Here is a 23886-nt window from a genome sequence, read left to right on the forward strand (position 1 = left end):
TCCCAAGGAGCAAGCATCTTTTAATTTCATGGCTACAATCACCGTCTGTGGTGATCTTGGAGCCCAAGAAAGTAAAATCTGTCACTACTTCCATTTCTTCCCCTTCTATATGCCAGGAAGTGATGGGGCCAGATGCCATGATCTTCGTTTTTTTAATGTTGAGTTTCAAACCAGCTTTTGCACTCTCCTCTTTCACCCTCAACAAGAGGCTGTTGAGATCCTCTTCGCTTTCTGCCATTAGGGTGGTGTCGTCTGCATATCGGAGGTTGTTGATAATTCTCCCAGCACTCTTAATTCCGACCTCTTGATTCATCCAACCCGGCATTTCTCATTATGTACTCTGCATATAAGTTAAAGAAGCAGGGTGACAATATGCAGCCTTGTTGTACTCCTTTCCCAATTTTGAACCACTCGGTTGTTCCATGTCTCGTTCTTACTGTTGCTTCTTGACCCTCGTACAGGTTTCTCAGGAGACAGGTAAGGTGGTCTGGTACTCACATCACTAAGAATTTGCCACAGTTTGTTGTGATCCACACAATCAAAGGCTTTAGCGTAGTCAATGAAGCAGAAATAGACGTTTTTCTGGAATTCTCTTGCTTTCTCCATGATGCAGCGAATGTTGGTGATTTGATCTCTAGTTCCTCTGCCTCTTCGAAACCCAGCTTGTACCTCCGGTAGTTCTCGGTTCACATACTGCTGAAGCCTAGCTTGTAGGATTTTGAGCATCACCTTGCTGGCATGTGAAATGAGCACAATTGTGTGGTAATTTGAACACTCTTTGGCGATGCCCTTCTTTGGAATTGGAATGTAAACTGACCTTTTCCAGTCTTGCGGCCATTGTTGAGTGTTCCAAATTTGTTGGCATATTGAATGCAGCACTTTAACAGCATCATCTTTGAGGATTTTAAATAGCTCACCTGGAATACTGTCATCTCCGCTAGCTTTGTTGTTACTAATGCTTCCTAAGGCCCACTTGACTTCACTCTCAAGGATGTCCGGCTCCAGTTCAGTGACCGCACTATCATGGCTATCAGGGACATTAAGATCTTTCCTGTATAGTTCTTCTGTGTATTCTTTCCACCTCTTCTTAATCTCATCTGCTTCTGTTAGGTCCCTGCCTTCTTTGTCCTTTATCATGCCCGTCTTTGCACAAAACGTTCCCTTGAGATCTCCAATTTTCTTGAAGAGATCTCTAGTCTTTCCCATTCTGTTGTTTTCCTCGATTTCTTTGCATTGTTCATTTAAGAAGGCCTTCTTGTCTCTCCTTGCTGTTCTCTGGAACTCTGCATTCAGTTGGGTATATCTTCCCCTTTCTCCCTTGCTTTTCGCTTCCCTTCTTTCTTCAGCTACTTGTAAAGCCTCATCAGACAGCCACTTGGCTTTCTTGCATTTCTTTTTCTTTGGGATGGATTGAGTTGCTGCCTGCTGAACAATGTTACAGACCTCCGTCCATAGTTCCTCAGGCACTCTGTCTAGCAGGTCTAATCCCTGAAATCTATTCCTCACCTCCACTGTATATTCATAAGGGATATGATTTAGGTCATACCTGAATGGTTTAGTGGTTTTCCCGACGTTCTTCAATTTAAGCCGAAATTTTGCAAGAAGCAGCTCATGATCTGAGCCACAGTCAGCTCCAGGTCTTGTTTTTACTGGCTGTATGGAGCTTCTCCATCTTTGGCTGCAAAGGACATAATCTGATTTCGATATTGACCATCTGGTGATGTCTATGTGTAGAGTCGTCTCTTGTGCTGTTGGAAAAGAGTGTTTGCTATGATCAGCGTGTTCTCTTGACAAAACTCTATTAGCTTTTGTCCTGCTTCATTTTGTACACCAAGGCCATGCCTGCCTGTTATCCCGGTGATTTCTTGACTTCCTACTTTAGCATTCCAATCCCCTATGATGAAGAGGACATCTTTTTTTGGTGTTAGTTCTAGAAGGTGTTGTAGGTCTTCATAGAACCGATCAACCTCAGCTTCTTTGGCCTCAGTGGTTGGGGCATAGACTTGAATTACTGTGATGTTGAATGGTTTGCCTTGGATTTGTACTGAGATCATTCTATCATTTTTGAGATTGTACCCCAGTACTGCTTTTCCCACCCTTTTGTTGACTATGAGTGCTACTCCATTTCTTCTAAGGGATTCTTGCCCACAATAGTAGATATGATGGTCACCTGAATTACATTCGCCCATGCCTGTCCATTTTAGTTCGCTGATTCCCAAGATGTCGATGCTCAATCTTGCCATCTCCTGTTTGACCACCTCCAGCTTACCTTGATTCATTGATCTGACATTCCAGGTTCCTAAACGATATTGTTCTTTACAGCATCGGATTTTCTTTTCACCACCAGACACATCCACAGCTGAGTGTCCTTTCGGGTTTGGCCCAGCCGCTTCACTCTTTCTGGCGCTACTTGGAAATGCCCTCTGCTCTTCCCCAGTAGTATATTGGACACTTTCCGACCTGAGGGGCTCATCTTCCGGCGTCATCTCTTTTAGCCTTGTGATACGTTCCATGGGGTTTTCTTGGCAAGAATACTGGAGTGGGTTGCCATTTCCTTCTCCAGTGAACCACATTTTGTCAGAACTCTCCGCCATGACCTGTCCGTCTTGGGTGGCCCTGCACGGCATAGCTTATGGCTTCACTGAGTTACACAAGCCCCTTCGCCACAACAAGGCAGTGATCCATGAAGGGGTTCTTCTTTTCTACCTGCTCATTATGTAATGGGAAAGTTTAGGCACCTGAATTTGCCTACTTTCTTCTTTTCTACCTGCTCTTTATGTAATGGGAAAGTTTAGGCACCTGAGTTTGCCTACCTTCTTCTTTTCTACCTGCTCATTATGTAATGGGAAAGTTTAGGCACCTGAGTTTGCCTACCTTCTTTTCTACCTGCTCATTATGTAATGGGAAAGTTTAGGCACCTGAGTTTGCCTACCTTCTTCTTTTCTACCTGCTCATTATGTAATGGGAAAGTTTAGGCACCTGAATTTGCCTACTTTCTTCTTTTCTCGTCATACCTCTTTCCTTCTGTGTCATGTCTTTTAGACTGTAAGGCTTGGGAGTAAGCCCCATTGATCTCAAATGCACCTAGGAGGGCAGTCTTTAGTATTTGTTCAGTACTGTCCCCCTAACCTGGAAAGGCTTCACATACAATATGTCAGGTAATTAAGCCAGCATTATTGTCATCACATGCCGCCTTCCCCAGGAAAATAAAGAGAAAGGACCTCTGCTAGATGCATCTATTCAGGCTGCTTCGGAGTTAACAATGGCTGCAAAGTTTTACACACTAACAGTGCAGTCCTGTACATGTCTACTCAGAAGTACCCCCCATTGAATTCAGTCGGACTTACTCCCTTGTAAGTGTCTGTAGGATTGTAGCCGTACTTGGCAGCAAGACCCGTTGAATGTATTGAGAAATATATATTGCAGAATTACAGAGAAATTATTGTTTATATTAACCTTCTCCAACCTGGTGCCTTCCAGATGAGTTGGACTACAATGCCAATGACCATGCTGGCTAAAGTTGATGGGAGTTGTAGTCCAACACATCTCGAGGGCACTAGGTTGGAGAAGACTAGCTCATAAATCCCAGAAGCCAGAAAGTGTGCTTACCATTCACAAATGGGAAAATAAATTGCATAAATGTGCTAAGCTTGTTATATATTCCAATTTTAAACTGTTTTAATGTTCTTGTTCTTATTGGTTTACGGTTTTATTATTTTAAATTGTTGTTCACAGTGTTGATGGCCTTTTATCAGATATGGTGGTATAGAAATGTTAATAAATAAATATTTTATTAAAGAAGTGGCAACATTGTATTCCATTATTGGAAGAACAAAACATCCATCTGTAAATAACCATGTCTTTGATTTATGGTATGTTTTTCTGAATGCATTTCTCATGAATCTCATTTCTGATTATCTCTCCCCTGCCCCACTCTGGAGGTGCTGGGGGTTGAATTTGAGATCTTTTGCACACAGTGCATGTGCTCTGCCCTTGAGTAATATGGCCCCTTCCCAGGACAGGGCCTCCAGTGGGTTCAGAGGTTGGCACAGAGTAATCGTCAACTGCATTGAAGGAGGAGAGACTCCAGTTCTCTATGTTGCATCATTTCAAAGGGTCTGTGGATAGCTAATTATGAGAGTAGTAGTGAGCATCAGGTTGTAAAGCTCTGTGGTGCCCCACTAAGTGCCATTTGCTTCCTTCCCTTGGGTTTTCAGGCCTGAGTTTTTATCAGTAATGACAAGGAAAAAAATAATAATCTAAACATAGTAACAGCCATCTTACTATGAGCTTCTGTCTTTCTGACCTATATTCACAGCTTGGCCTTAAATTTTATCAGTAAGACAAATAACAAAAAGTCTCATGGCATTTACTGTGGCATACACTTTTGTGGGCTAGAATCCACTTAATCAGATGTACAGCGCAATGCTATGTGTGGTTACTTAGAAGCAAGTCCCACTGTGCTCAATGGGCCTTACTCTTAGTAGGTCATTGAAAGCATCTGCTGCAATTATTTATTTATTTATTAATTACATTTATATCCCACCTTTTTTCCTCCAAGGAACTCAAGGTGGCGTACATAATCCTCCTCCATTTTATCCTCACAACAACAACCCTGTGAGGTGGGTTGGGCTGAGAGTATGTGACTGGCCCAAAGTCACCCAGTGAGCTTCCATGGCCGAGTGGGGACTAGAACCCGGATCTCCTGACTCCCAGTCCAGCACTCTAGCCACTACACCATGCTGGCTCTCAATAAATCTGTTAGGGTTGTATCCAAGGTGCTGTTGCTGGAGCAGAAAGCAATTCCAGTCATGCATGGCGGGGACCCCCCCTCCATTTATGCCAGTCCCTCCCCCCAAACCACTGCAACCCCTGAAATGCTGCTCTTGAGAACTGGGGGACCTCCAGAACAGAACAGGATGTGGTGCAGGCAGCCGTGTAGGGTAGGAAAACATCTTGGGGCCCGCCATGTGTACAAGGAAGTCTTTTTCTCTCAAGGAAAGAGCACCCCCGGATACAAGCCTTTGTCTTTAAGGTGCCATGGTGTGTGCTCTCTCTCTCTCGCTCTCATTGGCCAACTAGCATGGCTACCCCTCTGCAACTTAATATTAAGGCCACAGATGGCCTTCCACTGTGATCTGGTCTCCAGCTTCTGGTATTCAGACTGTGTCTGTACATGGAGGTTCGATTAAGCCACCATGGCTAACTGTCATGCATAGACCTATCCTTTATGAAGGAAAGCGTGTGGGCAGTGCCTGGTACTCTGTCAGAAGCCAGAGAGGTTGCTGAATGGGTTACTTCCAGAGCTCAGGGAGAGCCTACCTTGCAGGCAGGTTTGAGCACTTGGGTTTTAAAAATGTCACATGCTGGGAACAACCTGATTGCTTCTCAGGCCTGGATTGAGGGCTTCTTAGAGGGCAAGAAGGTTCCGCCCTCAGTCCACTTTTTGTCAAATGGGAATATTATGAAGGTGGGAAGGAGCAACAGCTTTTGGAAAAGACCAGTTAAAATGGGTGGCGCTAGGACCTTGTGGTGGCTCCTTTCTGCTGCTCTGCCAAGCAAGAGCGGAGAGGCGTGTCGCTCTTGTTTCGCAACGCCGCTTTACTCTTTTGAGCCGGCTGCGATGCCGTTGCCAGCTCTCGCTTTGCCTTCGCTGCCGCTATGCTCTACGTAGAGCTGCTCGTCTGGCGTTGCCAGGTGTAAAGATGGCGGCCTCCAGGTGGACGCTGGCAGCTGGTATGTCTCTTCCCAAGATCAGGGAGGGAGGCGAGCGGTGGCGCTGCCGGGAGGAGGCCCTTTCGCGCGCCTTGATGCGGGGCAGGCTGGATTTTGCAGGGAAAGAGACTCCTTGCGTTGCATACTCTTGAGAACATAAGAGCTGCCCTCCCTGTTGGCTCCGACCAAGAGTCCATGTGGCCCAGTATTCTGTTTCCAATGCGCTGAGCCAGATGCGAAGCCCGTAGAACAGCTTTCCCCCCACCGGGAGCCCTCCATCCGTGTTGGACTACAACTCCCAAGATCCCCCGGCCAGCATGGCCATGGTCTAATTCTTTAAAAATACACAGCTGCTATAGAAGTTTCTTTATTACAGTTGTTGTTGTTCAGTCGTGTCCGACTCTTCGTGGCCCCATGGACCATAGCACGCCAGGCCTTCCTGTCCTGCGCTCTCTCCCGGAGCATGCTCAAGTTCATATTCATTGCATCCGTGATGCTATCTAGCCATCTCATCCTCTGCCGACCCCTCCTCCTTTTGCCTTCAGTCTTTCCCAGCATCAGGGTCTTTTCCAGGGAGTTTTCTCTTCGCATTAGGTGGCCAAAATATTGGAGCTTCAGCTTCAGTATCTGTCCTTCCAATGAGCACTCAGGGTTGATTTCCTTTAGGACTGACTGATTGGACCTCCTTGCAGTCCAGGGCACTCGTAAGAGTCTTCTCCAGCACCACAGTTCGAAAGCATCAGTTCTTCGGCACTCAGCCTTCCTTATAGTCCAGCTCTCACAGCCATACGTTGCTGCTGGGAAAACCATAGCTTTGATTAGACGGACCTTTGTCGGCAAGGTGATGTCTCTGCTTCTTACTATGCTGTCTGGGTTTGCCATAGCTTTCCTCCCAAGGAGCAAGCGTCTTTTAATTTCATGGCTACAGTCACCGTCTGCAGTGATCTTGGAGCCCAAGAAAGTAAAATCTGTCACTGCTTCCATTTCTTCCCCTTCCATATGCCAGGAAGTGATGGGGCCAGATGCCATGATCTTCGTTTTGTTAATGTTGAGTTTCAGACCAGCCTTTGCCCTCTCCTCTTTCACCCTCAACAAGAGGCTCTTTAGATCCTCTTCGCTTTCTGCCATTAGGGTGGTATCATCTCTTTATCTGAGGTTGTTGATAATTCTCCCAGCAATCTTAATTCCGACATGTGATTCATCCAACCTGGCGTTTCTCATGATGTACTCTGCATATAAGTTAAATAAGCAGGGTGACAATATGCAGCCTTGTCGTACTCCTTTCCCAATTTGGAACCAATTGGTTGTTCCATGTCTGGTTCTTACTGTTGCTTCTTGACCCTTGTACAGGTTTCTCAGGAGACAGGTAAGGTGGTCTGGTACTCCCATCTCTTTCAGAATTTGCCACAGTTTGTTGTGATCCACACAATCAAAGGCTTTAGCATAGTCAATGAAGCAGAAATAGATGTTTTTCTGGAATTCTCTTGCTTTCTCCATGATCCAGCGAAAGTTGGCGATTTGATCTCTAGTTCCTCTCCCTCTTCGAAACCCAGCTTGTACGTCCAGCTCCAAATAGCCATGGCTGTCTGGGCAGTTCATAAAATAACCCTAATATGGCCCTGTTGGCTAGGGGTTATGGGAATTGTAGTCCAACACATATGGAGAGCACCATGTTAGGGGAGGCGGCTGTAGAAGCCTTCAAGCAAGGATGCAATTGTTTTCCCTTGTAAGTATTTAGAGGTGGGCTGTTCCTATACCTGGAGGTTCCAATTTGCACTGTCTGCAGCTAACAGGTGTTGATAGACTTATCCTCTGGGAAGGATCAGGAGATGGGCATGAAGCCCCCAGCTCTCCATCACCCAATTTGCCCCTCACCCACTAACTGGAATCCAGAGGTACACTGCCTCTGAACATGGAGGTTCCATTTAGTTTTGTAACCATTTCCAGACTGATAAGTAGCAATAACTGCTTTTCTGAGGTCCTGAGAGATGTGTTTTGATCATGGCATAACATATTTCCACACAACCATATGGTGAAAACCAACCTCACAAAGTTTCTGATCCTTTTATAGGGTGGGGCCTCCCAGACTCACCCCTGAAGATCTACCTAATTACTTAAACACCTGATTCAAATTATTCCATTTTATTGAGCTGATGCAACCAGGGGCTTAGCTACCCTAACTCTTAATTACTCATTGTTTGCCTAATTTATAAATAGTTTTATTTCACAAGACCCACAATTGGTTAATATAAACCCTACTGGATATTTAGAAAAGGACTGGTTTTAATTCACAAAAGCTATCATGGTAAAACTATGGAATTTCTGTAATTATCATTAGGGTTCACAAACTTTTTCTTGCCACTGTAGTACATTTCTAATCTGCCCAATAACTAATGTTCTCTGGGTGGATTACAGCCAGTTAAAAAACTAAAATGCCATTTTAAAACACACTTTAAAATATAAAATACAATACAAATATTTAAAAGAATAAAATAGAATATAATGCAAAACAACAAACAACATAAGAATTGATAAAACAGTCATATTAGCCTAGAACTATGTGTCTAAAATGCCTGAGAGAAAGCACCTCTCCCCATCCCTGGCAGTAAAAGTAGAATAATAACGATTTAAATAACTATTTTCTGCTCTTCCATGACACTCCATATCTGCTGGCTGAGGCAGCTGCTGGCTGGGGGATGCTGGGAGTTGTAGTCTATCAACTGGAGGGGACCAGGTTGGAGAAGGCCGGCATATGACTTGAAGGGGAGGGGGCAGTCAGAGAAGTTCATGGAGAAGCAGAGATCTATCAGTGGCTACTAGTCAAGATGGCTCAATGGAGCCATTTTCAAAAGCAGCATGCCTCTGAATACCAATTTACTGAGAAGCAACAGTGGGAAAAGTCTTCCCCCTTCAAGCCCAGCTTGTGGGCTTCCCGTTGGGGCACCTGGTTGGCCACTGTGAGAAACAGCATGCTGGACAAGGGCCTTGTCTACATGAAGCTTTTAACCCGCACCTTTACTGAGGTTTCTGCTTCTGGATTCTTTGCGGGATTAAGATAAGCTCCTTTACACGTTTTTCTTTGCAGGGTGTTTCTTTCTCTGCCTTTGTATGTGTTCCATTATAAAACTAGGTGATCCTGTGGTATAGCAGAATTGCGCATTTACACGAGATTTCTTTGGCCTTATAGAAGCCATTCAGAAAAATACCACACTTGCCCATGATAATGGTTGCAAAGCACAGGAGAGGCCCTGGAGAATGATGTCATCATGTAAAGGACCTGCAAACTACCGTAAGTGAGCAATTACGAGTGCACAATAAAAGCCTCATGTAGAAAGGCCCAAAATTCAGCACGGTTCTTATGATTCTAAGTTACTGGCTATTACCTTTCCAAACCCTAAACAGCCTGGGGCCTGGATACCAGGAGGGCAGAACCTCAGGCCCATGAGGCAAATCTGGGCTGCCTATGGTCCCAATCCTGTCCTCCAGGGTTCCCCAGATGTTTCCTCCACCCCACTTACCCTGATTACTGCCTCCCCCCACCCCCACGGGTGATTGGTGTTTTCCTGGATTTTGCGTGTTTTCCCTCCATTCTAAAAGGTTGAAATGCCTCCCTTAAGGCTAAGATACTGGAAGGAAGAGATCTCCAGGGTTTTAGGTAGGATTGTTTCCTAACCCTACCTGGAAATGCAGTGGGATCTTTTGCATGCAAAGGATCAAACCTGGGGATTGCTCTGGGACTTTCTGCATGCAAAGCAGGGGCTCTGCCACTGAACTCCCTCGTGCGCTCAGGCCAGCAAAACAGCTGCCTCCAAGTGTATCAAAGAGCTTGTTTTATGTTAGTGATTTACTGTGAGTGAGTGTTGGGTTGAAGGCGATGGAACCCAAGAGGGGTCATGCCCCAGACAGTATCTCTCCATTCTGGTCGAGGCCAGTTCTCTGCCTTGTTCTGCCCTCTTGGGGGCTGTCTCCCATTGTGTGCAGTGACTAGTGTAGGCTCCTATACTTTTAAGAGTTGCATAGAAGAGAGAATTTTGCCAGATATTCCCCACACACAAGCACACACGCTACCACCACCACCACCAGTGCAACACTGCTGTGGAAAAAAATGCATCTGGTGACGTTTTCCCTTCTATGCAACCTTTTAAAAGTACAGGAATCTTCCCAAGGTTATAATGGAGCAGTACTCCTTGACTACTAAAAGATCCCCTCTAGTTTATTTAGCAAAAATGGCCCACTCCATTCATGCTTATCTTTACAACCTCATGAGGACTAGAAATTTGCCTCCTTGCATCACGCAAGTCCTTGATTTCAGTTAACAGATATTAAACTGTGTTAACATTTGTGGGCCAGGGTGTAATCGTGACCATGCAGATTTCCAGAGTCCTTGAATGGATTCTTCCGCCCTTCTCTTTGATAAAGGAGCCTTTCTGCATACTGTTTCACACCACAATCTAATGTGTGTTTACTCAGAAATAAGTCCCACTGTGTTCAGTGGAGCTGTTTTAGGATTGCAGCCAAATAACCTCTCTTGTCCCCCAAACACACCTGCATTGGAAGAGTAGGTGAAACACTTCTCTCCTGTCTGGAATGTAGGTGTGTGTATGTGTGCGTGCATGCACATACTTTAATCCTTTACAACCTTCAGGGGACAATGAATTGTTATAACACTGCAGAGGTTTCACAGAAGTCAGGATTTCAACACAAGAGTAATAAATAGAAGCAAAAGAGGATTGTTCAAAGTCTCTGCTTTTGGCAGCCTTCACGCCCGGTATCTGCTCCAATTGAATGTTTGGTGATTAATCATCGGCAGTTGTTATCTGCACAGCTGGTGAATTTCTGGAAAGGGACCAGATCACTGTGGAAAAGTCACTTTGGCCACAGTAAGATTCCTAAATGGCCTTTCCCCACCTCACCACCCTGTGTGTGCACTTAGCTTTTTTGAACAAAATGCATTGTGTGAGCCTTTAATCTGTAGTCTCAAAGCTTTGAAAAACATGGTTAGATAGGGACAGAATTATATCAAGCCCAGCAATGGTCACGAGCCAATTATATAAGCCAGGAGCTTATATATCCAAAATGAAGCAATGTGTTTACATGACACCCATCTATTTTAGTGGGGCAGGTGTGTGCCACCCCCATGTTAGACTATTTGTGTATCTAGTCTAGCATTGTTTACTCTGGCTGGCAGCCGCAGAGGCCTTCCTCCAGCAGAGGTCTTCTTCATCACTCGCTAGTTGCCTTTAAACAGGAGATTCCATGGATTGAACCAGGGTGCTTCTGCATGCAAAATATGTGCTCTACCCCTGAGTTTTGGCCCCTCTCCATTTTGCTCTAAGGCGCATGGCTTTGCAGTTAGTTAAAACTAAAGCTCCTCCTTATTGTATTGACTACTCACTTGGTTTGGAGATACGCTTCCTGCAGTCTGGTCCCACTTCTTCTTTGCCTGGCTTCCTGCTTTTTTAATATTACTATTTATTCATTTCTTTCATGTGTTTCTATGCCATTCTTCTGGTACAGCCTTTCAAGAGCAGCTAACAAAACTACTAGGTTTTATTACATTTTTTTTTCAATTCATTTTTACATGTTTAGTTTCTTTTGCTCCTCCCATCCCAGCATTTGGCTTTCTAGAGATTAGGGTCTTCCCTTTTTCTCCCCCCCCCCCAGATTTCCATGTTTTTCCTTTTCAGTTTAAATTCTGTAGAACTGTGACATGCATTTTTGAGCAGAGAAATGTACAGAACATTTGGGAAGGTAAAGTTGATGGATGACTGCACATTAGTCCGGGAGGTGTGTATCAGGTAAGTTAGTATTAGAATTCGCAAAGATCGAATTCCTCAAGCATCCCAACTCTTCCCTGCATTTACCAGTGGTGTAGTGGAACCAGGGCTCACAGGGACGCAGCGCCAGCACTTTTTTGGATTTGCAGGGATGCTGATGTCATCTGCCACCCCTCTCCGAATTCCCTGTTCCCACTGAGCTTAACTGCAATCTTCACAGTAGCTGGGGAGAAATTAATTTCCTCAGCGACATATATTGTTCCCTGTTGTAATGCAAAGTATTTTGGGGGCAGCTTGGTCTTGAATAGGCCATTAAGAGCTATTAGCTTTATGAAAGGCTTTCTCCTGGTGGAGAAGAACATTGCTAGAAGGGTTTGTGGATATGGATCAACACAGCTGCCTCCAATTTTGGACTCTGTTTGGGGGCGTAGCTGTGGGGTCTGTCACAATGAGTGCCTGCCCTTCAACGTTTACCCCCACATCACTGCTGATTACTATATGAAGAAAGGACAATTTCCCCATGATTAAATGCTCCCTTCATCTCCTCTGCCATTTTGATTTACTTTAATCATTTATATCCATTCAACTTTTAAAAATCCCCCCCAGGCCCCAAGGTGGCTTATAAAAAGGAGAAATAAAATAACAAGAATCAAATAAAACAAGACCATTAAAATGCATCAGCAATAATTATATTTAATTACATTTAAAATTCTCCAGGCCCAGTAGTCTGTGTTCAGATTTGCACCCCAGTGGATAAAGCTGATCCAGTGAATGTAATGGGCAGAGATGGGACCAGACCTTTGCATCAGTTTGGAACTGGGCCCAGAGGTGGACTCTACAACTTTTCCACCTGCCATACGTTCCTGAACTCTTCCTAGGTGAAGGGTAACAGTTGTCTCTACAATTTGCCATCACTTTCCATGGTCCTGTTGGTCACAGTATTTTTTCGAAACAAACCAAGCATGTTACAGCTTCACCATCTTCTCTGCCACCTGATGAAGTTCTTCTCTGCCTCTTCTCAGGTATGTCCTGCTCATCCTTATCCCCAATCCGGGTGTCGGGGTCTCTCCATGCTGGCTGTCATTTTGCTTCAGGAAAAATTCTAAGCAGCTTGCACAGAGCTAGACCTTTCCATTGCTGTCATCCATTTTGTCCATGGGTGCAGAAATCCAGCCCTCCTGTTTTCCCCAGATGGCCCCACCCCCTTTCCCCAAGCACTGATTGTTTGATCGTTTCCCAGTTTTTATACAGTGTTTTCCCCGTTATCAAAGGCTGAAATGCCTCTCCTATGGCTTAGTTACTGGCTGTAAAAGCTTTAAGGTAAAATATCCTGTTATTTCTGGGTATTTTTGCCCTGTGTCACATTCCTACATCCTCTCCCTTCGCAATCAACACACTCCAGGAAACAAGGCTTCAGGCTAACTCTATTTTTTTAGCTAACAGCTAGCTTCTTTACAAATGCAGATTCTAGGAAATTCTCAGACTACATAGAACCAGCTAACCCTCACATCTACAAATATCAACAGAGGAGAGGAAGTGGAAGTTAAGAGAAGTTGCCAGCAGTCTAGGCATGAACTTCACAGCCAGACTTGCTTTGCAGGGATGCCCGTCCCTTAGGGTGGCTCCCTCCTACGTTGGCTTCCACGAGTGGCCAACCTGGCATCTGAGCCCTGCCCCTAACTTTTCCCGCTTCGTTCTGCGAGGGACCCTAGCGTCCCTGAAGTCACGCCCCTCTCCCTCCTCCTCCTCTCCCTCTGAAAGTTGAGTTCTCATGGTGGAGGAATATGGGAGCCATTCAGGTTGGGCCATCTGTGTGTCAAGGTCTTGGAAAGAAAGTCTCACCATATCTGGGCTGAATAGGGAGGGTGCCTCCCTCTGTTCTGTCTATTCCCATTCTGATTCTGAATCTGAGCTGCCAGACATCTCCACTCGCTCAGATTCATTCCTGACACCCTGCTCCTTTTGCTTTTGTCCCCACCCACCATTACAATGTGGCCCCTGAGAGCTTCTCCAAAATGGAATGTGGCCCTTGGGCTGAAAGATGGTCAACACCCCTGATTCTGTCCATCATGGCTGTTCTGATGTGTGCTGAATTCAGTGGTTCTTTGGGCCTAGCGGGTCTAGATGAACGACAAGCAACCCTTTTTGTTATACCTTTTACTTTGCCTGTTCGTTCTGGTTTCTTTCCTTGACATCTCTTTGTTAATGTATATACTCTTCTATTCTAAATTGTGTCCCATATAAGAGGGATTGCATGATTTCAGGAAAAGTGTAAAGAAAAATGTCTAAAATGAAAAATGCATCAGCATTAAAAAAAAGAATTATCTGCCAGCACAAAAACAGTAAAATTACAGCACAAACTTACACCTGTCTCTACTCAAAAGCACATCCCATTTATCTTGGTGGCACTTACTCTCAGGGAAGTGGGTATAGGATTGCAGCCTCAGTCAAAAAACATGTGGAGTAAAAACATTTTCAAACCCTGCCTAACAACAGGAAGAGGGAGAGACGGGGCTTGAAGGATGGCATTCTCCCATTGTGGGCAAATTTGGGCCTTTCCCATGGACACAACCAACCCTGCTCTGCCATTTGGGCAAGATCTCCACTTGTGACCTTTGGGGGGGTTGTTTCTTCTTTCCTCCACAATCGCACCATCTGTTCCATTGCGCTCCTGAACCTCTTTGTGGCCTTTCTGCCAAGTTCCCTAGACATAAGGAAAGGGATTATTTCGCTTTGAATTTCCAATCACACTGGCGGGGGGTGGGGTGGGGGAGAGACTAATTGTGTGGGGGCACCCTTGGTGAAACTAATGAGTACTGCATCTTCCAGCACTAACGGAGAAAGCTTTCAGAATGCATGGAGAGTGGGACGCTTGGGAACTCATGGGAAGGCAAGATTCCCCATTTTTTAAACATCAGACTAAGAACAAAGAATAAGCTGTATGCCAAAGCATTTGGGGCAGTGGGCTCCAATCCTATATCTTGCATGGTTTTAATTCCAAATGAACTCCTTTGGTGCAGACCAACCTAGTTTGCCTGTTCTGTGCTGTTTGGTTCTGGGTCTCCACTTTCCACATCCCACTTTAGCTACATCAGACCTTTTGCTTCTCTTTGATGAGTTTGGGACCGGATTAACCAATGTGCTAAATAAGCTAAAGACCCAGAGTCTTTAGCACCTGGGATGAGGGTGCTGTGCATGAAAGGATGGGGCCCTTCCCTTCCTGAGGTGTAGCTGGGCCACCAGCTGGAGCTGGTAAAAGGCACACCTAAGCCTCAAGTGATATAGATGGCTTCAGGAGAACCCTCAAGATACAAACCACTCCTTCAAGGGGAGTGCAACCCCATCCAGAACAGGTTGAGCACCCTCCATCTGGACAGAAGAGCCACCCACTAGCAGCATCTCAGTCTTGTATGGATTAAGCTTCAGTTTATTAGCCCTCATCCAGTATATTGTCACAGCCAGGCACTGATTTAGCACATCCACAGCCTCACCTAATGAGGATGAAAATGATAACATACTGACGACAGTGCACTCCAAAACTCTGGATAGCCCCACTCTGCGGTTTCATGTAGATGTTAAATAGCATGGGGACAAAACTGACCGCTGCAGAAACTCCATACTGGAGATCCCATGTTCCCCAAACACCACCCTCTGGAGCTGGCATCCAAGTAGAAGTGGAACCACTGCAATGCAGAACCCCCAACTCCCAGCAAAGACAGTCGCCCCAGAAGGATACCATGGTCGTTAGCATCGAAAACTGCTGAGAGATCGAGGAGTATTAAGAGGGTTACACTCCCGTTGTCTCCCTCCCAGCACAGATCATCATGCAGGGCGACCAAGGCTGTTTCCATGCCAAAACGTGGCCTGAACTCCAACTGAAATGGATCCAAATAATCAGTCTCATCCAAGAGTGCCTGGAGCTGGTTGGCAACCACCTGTTCAAGGACCTTGCCCAGGAAAGGAACATTTACCACCAGCCTAAAGTTGTTAAGATCTTCCAGGTCCAGAGAGGATTTCTTCAGGAGTGGTCTCACCGCCACCTCTTTCAGGTCACCCAGGACCAATATCTCTCTCACAAGGAGGCATTGATCACCTCCCTGGCCCAGCCGGCTGCTCCCTCCCTGCTGTTTTTTGTAAGCCAAGGGAGGCAAGGATCCAATATGGAAGTGGTCACATGAACCTGGCAGTGTTGTTCGTGCTGTTTCCACTCATTCATTCATTCATTCATTCATTCATGGTACTTATATATTGCTTACTATAATAAAATCTCTAAGTGGTTTACATATAACAGTATTAAAAATCAGAGTTTAAAATACATGATTTAAAAAACTATTACAACTACGACAACAATTAAAAAGCAATGCAAAACCCCAGTAAAATGGAGTAGCAGGCATGATTAATTATGATCAATTACAAGCCAGAGAAAGTCTGCATAAAGGAGTACATTCTCAGAAAGCATTTAAAACTCACCACATTTCCAGCCACCCGAATCGCATGGGGGAGGGTGTTGCAGAAGGTGGGTACTATAACCGAGGAGGCCCGCTTTTGAGATGTAACATGGTCACAATCTGTCAGTCGTTCCACGACTAGCAAGGCCCTCTGAAGATTTTAAAGGTCAGCTGGGTATATATAGGGGAATGCAGGCTAGTATCCCGATTCCATGTTGTTTAGGGCTTTGTAGTCAACAGCATCACCTTGAACATGGCCCAATAGCTAATAGGCAGCCAGTAATTTTGGTTTCTTCCTACATCCTTTCAAAGCTATTTGGATACAGGAAGCATGAGGACGGGAGCAGTTGTGCTGTTCCTTCCCTCCCTGTCGTCCCCTGACCAGAAGGGAGAATGACATGTGGCTAAATTAGGCCTCAGACCCTTCTGATCCTATAAGCTTTTCGGAAAGTCAAGCAACAATGCTCATCATCTACATTTCCTCACAGTTCAGCATAAAACAGGCAAAGAGCGGCAGCTGCATTTCCAGCAATATGGAAATGGAGAGTGCAGTACCCGTACTGTGTTTAATTTGGGGGTGGAAAAATGCAGACGCCTCGTCACGTTTACCTTTTAACACATTAGCAAATGTGAAACATCAGATGTTTTACAGCGTGCTTAACAGCTGGGAAGATATACACCAAGGATTTTCTCCTATAAAAGTTTAAGCCTGGTGTTGGACATCTGGGAATTGCAAACTTCGATTTAATGCAAGACCAGAGTTAAGGCTATTTCACATCGGCTCAAGCTCCTGGTCTCTCAGGGCCAAATCCAGATGGGGATGATGGTGTGCCTGAGACCAGCAAAGATGCCCCACGTTGTCCTGGTCCTGTATTGTCATAAGAAGCATCTGAACTTCACTGTTTTGCTAGAGGAATCCAGTGAGTTGACCCATGTCACTTTGTGGCTTACATCAGTAGCTGGCAGGATGGGCTAAACACTGAGAGACAGCACGCTTCTAGCAGAAAGGTTAGGTGTTTCATAAGGCGGTACAGGACCAGGACAATGTGGGGCATCTTTGCTGACCAAGGAAAAGCGTGGGTGCATGGAGGGTAAATTGTAAGCAAGCACAATTTTTGATAATGCTGTGCCGAAAACTTTTCCCACATCTTTTTTTACCATTCTCACTCAATTCGATAGAAAAGACATTGCTTCCAAAAGGAAATTCAGTGGTGAAGAAAATTTCAGAGAAATTCTCATGGGTTAGGTTTGGCATTCTTGTGCTTAATTTATTTATGAGGTGGCCATGGAGTGTACAGAGATTCATTGTACAGTAATCTCTGTGGCAGCCTGTAGCCTCCTCAGCTACCCACACTTCAGTTAAAGCCATCGTGAGGGAGACGTCTTGAGGCAATTCCTCCCACGGGGCTTTTTCAGTTCAGGAAGTGAAGGTGGCCTGGGAGGCTGCAGAGCAAGGGAAAGATGTGTAATAGAGAGAGAAAACACATACAGCACCCTCAGCCACCTCACAGTGATTAGGTAAGCTCAAAAACCAAAAGAAATTCAAAATTCTGCCTCAAAAGTGGAAGCCTCAACACAGTTGATGCTGTTGCCACTTGCAGGAGCAGTGCAATAAACCAAAAACCCTTAGGAAAAAAGAAAGAACCTGTGTTACAACCCCTGCCAATAGTGAGCCCTATCTATATGTGAAAGCGTTGGAGAATTTCTCCTCCTCTAGGAGAAATTCAGCAAAATTGTCTTCCCAGTTTCTCTGCCCACAAATAGGCTGGAGAATTTTGAGAGGCCATTTGCTCACAGCTCTAATTTTTGACATTGCACAACATCACTGATCACGGGGCATGTCAGTTAAGGCTTTAGCTTCCAATTTCCTGGCTTTGTGGAGCTTGAACCAACACGAGATAGCCTTAACTCTGGTCTTGAACCAACAGGCTTTTTTGAGCACTGAATTTCCCTGGTTTTCAAAAAGGGAATTTATAATTATAGTGTTGGCAGTTCTATCATTAGCATATGCATGGCATCTCACGCCGAAGCCCTGGATGACCTCTCCCAGCACTTTCATGTGGGTGTTTAATAACATAAGGGACAGAACAGAACCCTGTGAGACACCATAGACCTACGGCTGCATAGTATTCGTCCAGAGCACCTTCTGGATATGACTTGACAGGGAAAACCGGAACCACTGCAGTGCAGGGCCCCCAAGGCCCAGATCGATCAAGTGGTCCAGAAGGAGACCATGATCTAGCTTCCACTTGACTTCCTCCTGCACACTGCTTGAATATAAAAAGCTAAGCTAAAGCATGACTGAGTTTCTGTAGGCATGTAAAGGTTTAACGTTGGTGTTTAAATAGTTATGTGTAAAATCTACAGTGGAAAAACCAAAGTCCCAAAATGGAAAAAAAATCAATTAAAAAAACTCAGGGCTTAGTTTTAGATTTAGAAGTGTTAAATCAGTCTTAAGATCTTAAATCTAAATGTTAGGCTTCATTCTGAATGCAATGTAACCTCCCAATCAGCTCTCACAGCCTTCAGTTCAGAGGCGGTAAGGTCAAAAGATCAAACATTACAAATTCAAGAGTCTGTGGTCTTTTTGCACATGGGTCTGCGGTCTGAATATAAGTCTCAAGTCCTCTCAAATATGCGTCTGGGGTCTTCTTGGGGGTCTTTTTGTCCATCTCCCCAAGATCCTTCTATTTAACCATTAGAGGACCAAATTAACAATTTTCAGTTTGAAGTCCCCTTTTCACTCCCCTGTTAGGAATATATTTAACACTTTCCCTGCTGGATTAACAAAGGTGATGTCAGATTAGCATAAGATGATTTGGCCATCTAGCCCCAGAGAAAACCCTGGTGGCCGTGTTCTGGATCATTTGAAGTTTCTGGACTCCTTTCCAGGGCAGCCCTACATTCAAGCAAATTCCATGGCTGTGCAGGGATTGGAACCCAGGGCTCCTGAGTTCAACTCCAACACTTCATACAGTGTACCACACTGACTTTCAGGGGCAGGGGTGGTCAAAAGGTTCTGGAGGGCTGTAGCTCAGTGAGAGAGCACACCCTTTGCATGCAGAAGGTCTCAGATTGAATCTCCAGCATCTCCAGGCAAAGCTGAGAAGAACCAGACCCCTGTTTGAAACCCTGAAGAACTGCTCCTAATCAGCACTGACAATATTAAACTAGATGGACCAGTAATCTGATTATGTGGCCAGGTCCACACACAATGCTACCCCATGGTTTATTTAACCCATGGTTAACCCAAGGTTTGTTGTCCTACCCAGGGTTTGTCTGGCAGACAATCGAACAAACCGTGGTTTGTTTTCTCAACCGCTGGGTTGTTAGTTTCTCTCCCACTTCGCTCGCTCCCTATTTCCCTCCCACTTCGCTCACTTGCTCCCTGTATCCCAATTGCCTTTGCGGAGCTGCTGTAGTACTGCCATGTAGTGCAGCTGCTGTTTTTTTTACCACTCTTGCTCACCACCTGTGTAGCCAGGCAAAACAACCCATGAAGAAAATACTGTTCTGGATTACCATGTAATGACAACCCATGGTTTAAACATCCCAGAGCCCCCAACCCAACAAGTCATGAGTTCCCTTTCTTGGTTGATTGTGGTTAACAAACCATGGATTGTTAGTGTGTCCACATTCACACATCGTGACAACCCAGAATTCAACAACCCATACCGTGGGTTAGTGTTATGTGTGAACCAGGGCAGTATAAAGCATATTCCTATGAACTCACAGCGGGGAGACATTTCAGCTTCTTCTGCTATTTTATTATGTGCCTGTGTCTGGGATGCTATTGCAACATAATCCCTTAGTGTAATGAGACAGAGGCTGCCATTGAAAGGGAGAAAGATGTGCATTGATTTTGTTGTTGCTTAATGCAAAGGGATTATAAATGGTTCCTGTTCCATTTTTTTCCCAGGGCTTCTCACCCCGTTGCCTAGGATGGCTCCGGTGGGACGAATGTCTGTTTCTGGCTCCTTTGCCCAGAAGACTCCCCGTTCTTTGTGGAAACTGGGCCGACTCAACCACGTTGCCATCGCAGTGCCGGATTTGGAGAAAGCCACAGCTTTGTACAGGGATGTGTTAGGGGCTCGAGTGAGCGACACTGTTCCCCTTCCTGAACACGGTGTCTACACAGTCTTTGTGGAACTGGGGAACACGAAGCTTGAGCTCCTACACCCACTGGGAGAGAAAAGCCCAATTGCTGGCTTTCTGCAGAAAAACAAGGCCGGAGGACTACACCATATCTGTATCGAGGTATTTTGCACTCTGGCTTTGTTTTCTTTGAAAGCTTTTAAAAACAAAAAATTACTGAAAAGATCCACACTTTTCTCATGGTAAGGCAACTTTTTTGGAATCTTAAGGAATCTTAAGGAATCTCTGGAATCTTAGCTTGGAATAAAGGAGGGTAAGGGGAGACATGATAGAGGTCTACAAAATTATACATGGAGAATGTGGATAGGGAGACATTTTTCTCCCTCTCTCAAAATACTAGAACCCCAGTGGGGTCATCCCATGAAGCTGATGGGTGGGAGATTCAGGACAGATCAAAGGAAGGGCTTCTTCACACATCACATAGTTAAACTATGGAACTGGCTACCACAGGAAGTAGTGATGGCTACCAGTTTGGATGCTTTAAAAGGGGGTTGGACCAGCTTTAAAAGGGGGTTAGACAAATTCCTGGAGGAAAAGCTATCAATGGCTACTAGTCCTAATGGCTATGTGCTACCTCCAGTACCAGAGGCAGTGAGCCCATGTAGACCAGTTGCTGGGGAACATGGGCAGGAGGGTGCTGTTGCGCTCATGCCCTGCTTGTGCGTTCCCGGCCAGCAGCTGGTTGGACACTGTGTGAACAGAATGCTGGACTAGTTGGACCCTTGGTCTGGTCCAGCATGGCTCTTCTTATGTTCTTAATCCCAAGAATTTCATTCTCATTTCTTATTTTCCTTTTAAGGGGGAGTGGTCAACTTTCTAGTGCTCATTAAGGCGATGCTTGAAAAACTCATCACAAAATGATGCTTATGGATCAGAAAGAAAGGGGCGAGGTTTATTTTCTAAAATCACAAGCTAGTTTTCAACGCATAGATCTCGTGTTCTTCGTCTACTGCAGGGGTGTAGAACCTCTTTCACCTGGAGGGCCAGATTCCATTTGGGAGAAGTTTGCGGGGGCTGTGTTCTAGTGGTGGGTGGGGTCACAGGCAAAAAGGGCAGGGTCAAAAACACCAAATGTACCTGTGTATTTTAGCTTAGAACTCTCACTGCCAGTACCTCAGCTTTCAAAGAGGCATTTCAGACTTGTAGAATGGGAAAAAAATGCTTTCTGCCACATTGGGGTGATATAGTAATAATCCTGTTTTACACACTCTTTTCTTTCCTTTTTAAGGTGGACAATATTACGGAAGCCATAGGAGAACTGAAGGAGAAAAAGATTCGTGTACTGAGCGAAGAGCCCAAAATAGGTGCCCATGGGAAACCGGTGATCTTCCTCCATCCTAAAGACTGCGATGGAGTCCTGGTGGAGCTTGAGCAAGCCTAAGCTATGATCCTACCAAATTGTGGGAAAAAGAAATCAAGTATGGGGGACAGGGCACCAATTTTTGGGTTTCATAACCACATTTATTCTGTGTTTAAAAATCACTACTCTATAATTTCCTTGTTAACGAAGATTTGTTTTATGACTGAAGAACATGAACGACCATGTCATTCGCCATAAAAAGGAAAATTTAAAGCACAAATTCCCATTGTTGTTATTATTTGTCCTTAATTTGGGAAGGTACCTCTTGGTTGCTTGAGCCTTCCAAAATAATCGTTCTTTTGGGGCTGGCTTTGTATTCTTTTGGACTGTACAGTTGCACAGCAAGCTTGGTGCATACAGAGGTATTTTTCCTGTTGCCTTACAACTCCAGGGCATAATTTTGCATCTGTTTGATGGATTTCTAGGTCATCCTTCAGCATTCTGCTCTACATATGTGAGCAAGAGAGGAAGAGGGAATCTGCTTTTTTTAGCAATCACTCTGGTATTCCCTTCAGGAAACAACCAAGAAGGAATTATTTTATTTTCTGTATTCACCATTCTAAGGACTCTCTGAGCATCACATTGATTGGTTCACTCAATAATATGATGCTTGTGTGGTTGTGCGTGTCTCCATGATTGCTAAGCAACTCTTCCTTACTGTAACAATTGCTGTCAATACGCTGCCATTTTGATGCTGTCAAAAATATACATATATAAAAACCAGGAATCTGGAGGAAGCAGAGCCTTGGGTTACCAATACCGAGAGAATAATAACATATATATCATCATTTCAAATTATTTTAATTACTGAATAGTTATTAAAACCTATGCATTCCTGTTTGTTTGTTCTGCCTAGTTTAATCAGTGAAGAAAAACCACATTTCTACACCAGAATGAGCAGTTAGATATTCCTGACATCATAGACTTAGATGTCTACTTAGAAGTAAGCCCTATAAACTGGTTCACACATAACACTAACATGGAATTCTGGGTTGTCATGATGTGTGAACCCAGCCACACTAAGAAACCAGGGTTTGTTAACTGCGAACAACCCAGAAAGAGAACCCATGGTTTGTTGTTGGGTTGTGAACTCAGGTTTCTTTAAGCCATGGGTTGTTGTTACATGTGAACCTAGCCAGAACCACAGATTTTTTCACCAGGCTAGAGGTGGTGGGAAAGGGCAGTAAAAATAATAGCCACTCCACATGCCAGTACCACAATGCCGCAAAGGCATTTGAAATACAGGGAGGGAGTAGGCAAAAGAGAAAGGAAACAAACAACTCAGGGATTGGAAAAAACAAACCACAGTTTGATTATCTGTCAGTCAAAGCCTGTGTAGTGCAACAAACCATGGGTTAATCATGGGTTAAATAAAACACTTGTTAGTGTTATTTGTGAACCAGCTCATTGTTTTCAGTGGGGTTTATTCCCAGGTAAATGGGTATAGGATTGCAGTTTATTAAAAGAGTGGGGACAGTCTGGTGAGGACTATACCACATGATATTGTTGGACATGTAGTTCATCCCTAAGAAGGAGATGGAGGAAAGGGCAAATATTGTCACAGCAGCAGAATGGATGGGGTACGTGGCATTCAGGTACTAGCAATGGAGCAGTTGAGGCAAGAGCAGGAGTGGTTATTGTCAGTACATTTTGAGGAGAGACTCCCAAGGAAGAAAAGATTATGTAAACAAGTCTTCATGGGCTGTACCTAAACCAGGCATGGGCAGATGTCAAGCTTGCAGCATCCACTTTGTTTTTTACTAGAACACCGAAGTGTGTGCAGGGCTGGCCCTGAGGCAAAGGACAAAATGGCACCCCTTCCCCTCCCTTCCCAGTTCTGGACCAGACTGACAGAAGCTGACTGAACTGGCGGTTGAATCTGACTTCAGTACTGTTGATGAGACAGCATCCTCCACAGCACTTAGAATCATAGAATCATAGAACAGTAGGGTTGGAAGGGGCCTATAAGACCCTCGAATCCAACCCCCTGCTCAATGCACGAACCTAAGTCAAAGCATCCCTGACAGATGGCTGTCCAGCCTCGTCTTGAATGCCTCCAGTGTGGGAGAGCCCACCACCTCCCTAGGCAGTTGGTTCCATTGTCGTATTGCTCTGACAGTCAGGACGTTTTTCCTGAGGTTCAGCCGGAATCTGGCTTCCTGGAACTTGAACCCATTCTTCCGTGTCCTGCACTCTGGGATGATCAAGAAGAGATCCTGTTCTTAATTCCATTTTTCCCAAATCTGTTACTGTTCAGGGGCTTGGACTCGAAGGTCTTACAGGCCCTTCCCAACTCTACTATTCTATACTGTTCTATGATTTGCATTGGGGCTCGCTCAGGAGAACATCCCAGCAGATTGGGCCCTTTGTCTTCAAGTGCTTGTTTTAAGATGAAGCGTTGTTTGAAGTCTAGGCCCTTGGAAATAGCCCA

At 44.9% G+C, this 23886-nt stretch overlaps 1 protein-coding gene across 2 annotated transcripts; it reads left to right on the forward strand.

Annotated features, from left to right (window-relative positions):
- Positions 1-5695: 5695 nt before the first annotated feature.
- MCEE (methylmalonyl-CoA epimerase) lies at positions 5696-21675 on the forward strand. Of its 2 annotated transcripts, XM_084816718.1 has the most exons (4): positions 5696-5736; positions 8903-9004; positions 19860-20197; positions 21324-21675. In XM_084816718.1, the coding sequence occupies exons 1-4, from the start codon at positions 5706-5708 to the stop codon at positions 21474-21476; spliced, it is 624 nt and encodes a 207-aa protein (XP_084672844.1). In that variant the 5' UTR covers positions 5696-5705; the 3' UTR covers positions 21477-21675. The 2 variants fall into 2 exon arrangements, with proteins under 2 accessions (XP_084672844.1, XP_084672846.1); XM_084816720.1 differs by lacking the exon at positions 8903-9004.
- The last annotated feature ends 2211 nt before the right edge of the window (positions 21676-23886 follow it).

Source organism: Heloderma suspectum, chromosome 11, assembly GCF_057233095.1.
Source record: "Heloderma suspectum isolate Gila_16-S chromosome 11, 16-S_ref, whole genome shotgun sequence".
NCBI classification, from domain to species: domain Eukaryota; kingdom Metazoa; phylum Chordata; class Lepidosauria; order Squamata; family Helodermatidae; genus Heloderma; species Heloderma suspectum.

Excerpts from the sequence above, each read along its gene's own strand:
- MCEE (XM_084816718.1), top strand. The coding sequence starts at position 5,706 with ATGGCGGCCTCCAGGTGGACGCTGGCAGCTG. Across the intron at positions 9,005-19,859 it reads TAAAGGACCTGCAAACTACC|GGCTTCTCACCCCGTTGCCT; the intron begins GTAAGTGAGCAA and ends TTTTTTTCCCAG. Across the intron at positions 20,198-21,323 it reads TACACCATATCTGTATCGAG|GTGGACAATATTACGGAAGC; the intron begins GTATTTTGCACT and ends TTCCTTTTTAAG.